The sequence below is a fragment of the Crocodylus porosus genome, unplaced genomic scaffold (assembly GCF_001723895.1).
Source record: "Crocodylus porosus isolate Cpor-Errol unplaced genomic scaffold, CroPor_comp1, whole genome shotgun sequence".
In the NCBI taxonomy this organism is placed as follows: domain Eukaryota; kingdom Metazoa; phylum Chordata; order Crocodylia; family Crocodylidae; genus Crocodylus; species Crocodylus porosus.
In genome coordinates this window covers 1334246-1341877 of record NW_017728910.1, presented here as the reverse complement: position 1 = coordinate 1341877, position 7632 = coordinate 1334246, and the positions used below count along the sequence as shown (strand labels likewise).

The 7632-nt window shown below is 37.2% G+C and overlaps 2 protein-coding genes across 4 annotated transcripts in view; one reads left to right on the top strand and one right to left on the bottom strand.

Annotated features, from left to right (window-relative positions):
- GPR87 (G protein-coupled receptor 87) overlaps nucleotides 1–7558 on the top strand; it is a 22731-nt gene extending 15173 nt beyond the window's left edge. The window contains exons 2-3 of the mRNA XM_019532589.1: nucleotides 2611–2743; nucleotides 6422–7558. Coding sequence (XP_019388134.1) covers nucleotides 2710–2743; nucleotides 6422–7455 — 1068 coding nt within the window. The 5' untranslated portion in view covers nucleotides 2611–2709 and the 3' untranslated portion in view covers nucleotides 7456–7558. The remainder of the gene's footprint in view (nucleotides 1–2610; nucleotides 2744–6421) is intronic.
- MED12L (mediator complex subunit 12 like) overlaps nucleotides 1–7632 on the bottom strand; it is a 300171-nt gene that overhangs the window by 124873 nt on the left and 167666 nt on the right. The window lies entirely within an intron of this gene.

The window sequence follows — 7632 nt, the reverse complement described above, 5'->3', positions numbered from 1 at the left end:
AAGAGGGTAGAGTCTATTACACCTGCATACTCTAGTAAACAAAACAATAATTATCCTACACTACAATTTGTGGAGACTTTTTTTTTTTTTTTTTTGCTAATTCATCTTGGATGCATATATCATCACGTTCAGTGTCAAAACAGTATGATGTGGATTTTGTAGTGTGTAGCTGCCAAAACAAACCAAAAGAAAATGAGCAAGAAACTTAAAAATTTGCAATACTTCATACGTTAAAGTGACTTCATAAAGAATTTACACACAGTGTACTACATATAAAATCACAAATGTATGCTGTGGTTATGCATTCAACTCTTGAATTTAAAATTGTAAAGACGCATCTTAAGTGATGTATCTTTATTTTTAATTCAAAAGTTGAATGCACAACCACAGCATACCTTTTTATTTTATATATAGTACAGTGTGAATTCTTTATGCAGTCACTTAACATACAAATTATTGCAGATTTTTTAAGTTTCTTGTTCGTTTTCTTTTGGTTTGTTTTGGCACAATGCAACTTCTGGGGGAGGGGGAGGAGCAAATATTTATTTATTCAATCAGCAGGGATAAAACATAATTAGTGAAGCCAGTGACTCAGGTACAACAACTTAAGCTAGCCCATGAGAATTCTGACACTGAGAAGACAGATATTCTACCAACAAGAGCTCGGTAGAAAGCCAATTACTGTATCTTAAAGAAGCTGCTCTGTTGCAGTGGCTGCCCCTAAGAAAGGAAAAGAGTCATTAGGCTAGCAACAAACTGCATTTTAATATTTAGTACATGATGACTAAGCAAAATGAGGTAGTTAAGTCTAGCTACCATTTGTAAATTAATCCATACCCTCATACAGAACTTTTAAACGAGTGGTGGAGTTGGAATTCAGGGCTAGAGATATGAAATTTGTTACCTACCTCCAAGAACTGAAAAAAGTCATGTTTTAGGGGAGTGACTATACCTTGAATGTTAAATCTGTTATTTGGTAAGTTGGATCCATTAATAAAGTATAAAAAAAAAAAGGGGGGGTGGAGTAAATCAGGGCAACTATAGCCTCATGATCTGGGAAAGAAGTTCAATAATCTGATTCAACCTAAATCAGCTAAATCTGATACTACTACATCCATCCAACTTTATCTGATTTCAGCCATTTTGAAAGCGGTTTATATGCACTGAACTTCTGTTGTGTTACAGCTTTGAACTGGTATCTGATCAGTTATACCAGTTTGTGTGTAATTTCCATCCCTAGCCCATTAGTTTAATGTTGTTGCATGCAAGGTTTTAGGAAAGATCACTTAAGTAAACGGAGGTAAACTCATGTTTCATGTCCCTTTTAACAAATGTAGATAATGGACTTTATTTAAATAAAAACCTGGACTTTGTAGACGGGGAAAATGGGATAAGACTAATCTATCTAGATTGCACTTAAAACATATGATCTGGTACTAGAATAGAAAATTAGAGAAGATAAGGATTAAAATAAGAAATGTAAGGAGACTTAGAAACTAGCTGCAGGAGAGAACACTAGGTAGTGCTGAAAGGGAAACTACTGAACTGGAAGGTGGTTGCTAGTGGAGTTTAAGTACTGGTCTTAGAATTGATCTTATTTAATACTGTCATCAGGATCAGATGAAGTTGGAAAATATTGTCAGTAAGTAGGAGCACTAGGATACTACAGAGGAAAATTTAGATGATTTTGAGAACTAGAAGAATTGAAATGGGGTAAAATTCATTACTGTAAGTTCTTAGGGGTACAACAAAAATTTCACTGACCAACTGCAACTAGTGAAGACCTAGGATACACAGGCTGAGCACAGGAGGGCCCCTATAAGCCAAAGTGATAAGTTCACAAAAAAAGGCAAATGAAAACCTAGGACACATTAGGTATGCTATTTTCAGTTGAAGCAGGGAAGTAATGGTACCAGAAAATAAGGCCATGATAAAACTTTGTCAGGAACATGGTACAAAGCTCTAATCATCACTCTCACAATTATACAGGTGCAGGGAAGGGCTATTAAGATGATCAAGGAAACAGTGAACCTGTTTTAGATGTGAAGACTTAAGACTAAACTGCTTGTTTACACTAGCAAAACAATGGCTGAGAACAGATATGACTACTCCTAAATAGTGCACTTCTCCGTAAACAAAATAGAGGAAGAAAGGTTACATAAGCCAGAGTACAAAATTGGCAAAAGAAAAAAATGGACAGTAACTGAACATAAATAAATTTAGGCTCAAAACCAGAAGAGAGTTTCTAACAGTCAAAACAGTGAGAGGATGTACCAGCTTTCCAATGGGAGTAGTGGGAGCAAAGAAGTTTTATGGTAGATCCTGAAAATGTATAGAGAGGATTACATGATGACATTGTCTGTGACAGCAAGGGAACAGACTTGATAACCCAGGAGATTCATCCCAGTTCCATATTCCTACATTCCTAGAAGTAAAGAACTAGTGAATGTTTAAGTGAAAACATTCTTATGCGGTCTTCAGCTGTTAGCATTCTGTGATCACTGTCTTTCTGAACTGCTGCATGATGGCATCGTTATACTAAAGTTTCTGTTTATTCTCAGTTTAAATTTAAAAAAAAAAAACCCCACACACATTTCCTGTATTTTTCAGAAGTTGAGGGTAGTACAGCCCAGGCTAATCTCCAGGTTCCTTGTTGCCAGTGTGCCTCCTGAAAACCATTTCAGCGGAAAGTCAAAAGCAACAAGAAGAATGGGGTTCAATGTGTCATACAAGAAACTATCAGGTAAATACAAAACAGTTCTGTGAAGTATGCATTAATTGAGAAAAGTTTATGGTGCTCCCTGTTTGGGTGTATTTATTATCAACAGCAACACTTAAAAGCAAGTCATTTAACCAGAATTCAGCAAAGCATCACTTAAGACACTTAATTTTCTCAGCAAATAACTGGGAAAAAAAGACCCATATTGATCATTTATAGCACATATTAAAGAATTGCAAAGTCAGAGGTGCAGAGAGGTGGGGAAGGGAGGGAAGCATAGGAAACTGCATTTTGCCACTTTCTGTGAATGATTTGAGGCATATCACCTAGGTCAGGTAGACATTACACTTTTATGGGTATAAGTGATCAGAAACTGATCTATATGCATAACAGAACAGAAAGGCTTGGCACATAAAACTGGTCTGCACTCATAACACCAGAAGTTCAGTACATGTAGACTAGTATAAAGTGGCAGAACCTGGTCCAAGATTTGCCCCCGCCCCCCCGGATGAACATGTATTCTGTTCGTTGGGGTAAGTCTACACAGAAAAATGCAGTGCCATATTCCAGCTGTCTCAGATATAACAAGAAACATTAAATGCCTTAGCACAATGCTCTGCCCTGCCTAACTGATCGTGTTAAGACAAATTAACACAGGTATCTGCACGTGGCACAGCACTGGACCCAGTAGACATGACTTAACTGCCCAAATCAACTCTGTACTCTGGCTCCCAACAACATTGATGTAGGCAAGTAACAGAAGTGGCTAAAAGTTAATGTCTGGCTGCTTTTGCTTCTGAAGTGTTTACTTCATCTCTGGTTGCCCACAATCCTATGTTTTAGAGACTTTTTTTTTTATGGAAAGAGGAAGTGATAGTATGCTCACATTTTTGAGCCTTGTTCCCGTCCATAGGTTTTGCTTGCTTTATGGCCTCACTGTTCCAGTAAAGTGGAAAAGAAGGACCAAAGCAGAACAAAGAACGGAGCCCTCTGCACTTCAGTTTCTCTTTCCCAATCAGTAACATGGAAGAAATAATGCCCCTTTATCTGTCTGATAGGCATATGGTCTTCACGGACAAAAGTTAATACAGTACTTGGACTCTCCAAAGAGCAATGCAATGAATCTCCAAAGCAATGTAAAAATGTTTACTGTAATATTAAAGCAAAAACAAGGCCACAAGTTCACTAAACATGGCAATAGTATACTGCATCTAATCGACAAAGAGATTCTTTGCTAACTGGCTGACTATATGTTGCTTGCTTTCAAACAAGTCCTTTATATGGTTGCCAAGCCATTCTCCACCCCCAAAACCCACAGGCTTGCACAACTATTATAATCCTTGAGCTAAAAGAACCCATCCATACTCATCCTGTCCTACATGAGCCCTGAAAGACAAAAGTGCAGCATAAAGAGATTGATCCTCTCTACGCAACTCAGGGACATATAAGAATTCTGCAGGTTCAGCATACCATATCACAGAGGCTTAATTTTTGTGCCATCATTGGCTAGACAGAGTTCCTCCAAATTGCCCTGCCATAAATGTTTACTCAGGAAACAGGGGTGTAAGTTGTAGTCATGTTGGTCTAAGAGCATAGACAAAAAAAGTTTGTTGGGTAAATCTGATCTCTTTTATTAGACTGACACAAATAGTTGGAAAAAATGTTCTTAGCAAGCTTTTGGGCACAAACACCCCTCGTCAATCAACTCGACTTCCTCAATCTACTGAACACAAAAAATCTTGGAACTATAGACATTACATTTATGGCACATTATAACCTGCCTAACATCTGATTTCCCAAGTAAACCCTCCACTTTTTACCAGCTATCCTCATTCCCTTCCCTACCCCCCTCCTTTCTCCCAGCCTTTGGCTACAGCTACATTAAATTTCCCCTTCTTTCCCCCTCCTTCCTCCCCCCAACCTGTCTCTCACCTACTGATCACCTCAATTTACGTTTTTACTGACTGGCTTACGTGCATATGTACCAGCCTCTAGCTGCTTTACCACTCCATCCAGGAAGACAGACCATCTGCAGATGCTTCATCAGCCTGACAAAGGGTGTTTGTGCCCAAAAGCTTGCTAAGAAGAATTTTTCCAACTTTTTGAGTTGGTCTAATAAAAGATATGGGATTACCCAAAGAACCTTGTCTACCACTCAGGAAATATACTTTCAGCATGAAAATTAGTATGTCCTGGTTTGTTTATTCCCCATCTCATGCCTCAATGTATTCATTTTGCCTAGATAAAATTAAATTGCAGGGGCAGATGCACTAAAATTCTCTCTCAATTCAAACTTACCACCAGAATCTATTTAGGAATACAATGTTATTTCAGAATCATCACTGTGGATTTCTTAGCTGAAAACAATGCAATGTTATAAAAAATCCATTTATTGGCATCATGGGAACTGGCCACAAAGTTATACACTTTTTGTGGAATAACTTTGTGGCTTATTCCTTTTTTATGATGTCATTAATTGCTTTAACTTATGGCCAGGTTGCAACTTAAGATGCAATTAACTGGTTAATGACACCCCAAGTGTGACAGGGACCCAAGTAATGTAAGAACAATTATAACAACGTGTCTGAAAATTTAAAATTTGTTTGATAAACCCTCAGAAGGGTAATAGAAGTTCAGCAATCACATTTCTTACATGAGAAAACTCTTCTCTGAATTTTGAGAGCATGACAAGCAATGAATTTCTCCTAAACTATTAGAGAAACATTTAATATAGTGGCTTCTTAGTAAGAAACAAAAGCTTACAGCTTGGGGAAAATTATCTTTAAAAGTCCTTCATATAAAATAGCTTAGCTCAAAACATGATGGTATTAGTACATTTCATTGATGGTAATAATTAAAAAAAGAAAAAAAATCAAGAAGAGCAAGATGTGAGAGCACTTGATAGAGCAGAAATACCTCCATTCCAACTTTAGCCTCTACTCAGTGTCCTGTCAGCTGGGCAAGTGACTTAGGACTTGATCTTCTAACCCCTTGCCTGGTACTAAAAGAAAATCATCTCTAGCTGTAACATTGCAAAGAAAAGAAAAGTACTACCCCCCTTGTGATGGGGGCTGTGATGCCAAGTTCTCTCTATAACATAGAAAAGCAGTGGTATAACAGCCATCTGCCAGGACAGAAAAAAAAAAGATAACCTTCTAGCCAAGCTATCTTGCACAGGTCAGCCCCCAGCTGCACATGATGCTGAGATGCATCATATCAAGCCTGGGAGTCCATCTCCTTGGGACTGACTGAAATCTTAACCTCTCTGCTTCAGTTGTATACGCAATGATACTGAATGGGATGTTTGGGATCCCTACCAATTATGAGGCAATAGGGATGCAAGGATTTTTGCAAACACCAAAGCATTCTTAAAATAAATATTCTCGTTACCAAAAAAGAGGCACTCAAAATGCATAATTCATTTTATTGATATTCATCCTACCTTCTGCACACAAACATTTCCCTCCCTCAATGTAATAACAAAAATGTGTCTACATTCCAACAGCAATATAATGTAGCTAACAAGTACTAGGTACATATATTTTTAAAATTCAACAAGCTCCAGTTTTCTGAACTAGTTAATCTGAAAGTCATTTGGGTTCAATCAAAGATAGTACTGTGACAAGTTGTAAAAAATAACTATGATTATTTATACAAATAGTAACCCTTCACTTAAATTATTTCTTTCTATGTTTCCTACAGATTATCATCTGGACCACAAGAATGTTACAGCTAATTACACACCAGGTCTACACGGGAATTCCACATTCAATGAATTTACAACTATTGTTTTGCCTGTGCTTTACCTCATCATCTTCCTGGCAAGCATCTTACTGAATGGCCTAGCAGTATGGATTTTTTTCCACATCAGGAATAAAACAAGTTTTATTTTTTACCTCAAAAACATTGTGATTGCAGACCTCCTTATGACACTGACATTTCCCTTTAAAATCATTAAGGACTCACAGCTGGGACCATGGCACTTCAACTTTTTTCTGTGCCGTTATACCTCAGTTTTGTTTTATGCGAACATGTACACCACAATTGTGTTTCTTGGACTTATCAGTATTGACCGGTATTTGAAAGTGGTAAAGCCATTTGGAGACTCCAGAATGTACAGCATTACTTTCACAAAGATCTTGTCTGCTTGCGTTTGGGTTGCCATGGCTTTCCTAGCCTTACCAAATCTAATTCTTACAAATGGTTACCCAACAAAGAAAAATACAGATGACTGCATAAAACTCAAATCTCCCTTGGGAGTAAAATGGCACAGGGCTGTCATTTACATCAACACCTGCATGTTTGTTGTCGTGCTAATTGTGTTAATAGGATGTTATATTGCAATATCCAGGTACATATATAAATCAAGCAAGCAATTTATTAGTTCATCCAGCAGAAAGCGAAAACACAACCAGAGCATAAGAGTTGTTGTGGCTGTATTTTTCACTTGCTTTCTGCCATATCACTTGTGTAGAATACCATTTACTTTTAGCCATCTCGATAAACTGTTAGATGATTCAGCACATAAAATTCTGTATTACTGCAAGGAGATGACACTGTTTCTATCTGCATGTAATGTATGTCTGGATCCAATAATTTATTTTTTCATGTGTAGATCATTTTCACGAAGGCTATTTAAGAAGTCAAATATGCGAACCAGAAGTGAAAGCATTAGATCACTTCAGAGTGTCAGAAGATCAGAAGTACGCATATATCATGAATACACAGATGTATAATGTCACATTCACAAAGACTTTTGCTCATTTGCAATAATCTATTTGTATAGTATGTAAATAAAACATTTCTTTTGATTACTTGTGAATCTAACAAAATTTAGACAAAATCTGAACACAGGTTAGTAATGAGTAGATGCTCACAGTATTTCCTATTCAACTTGCCAAAATCCACCTTAA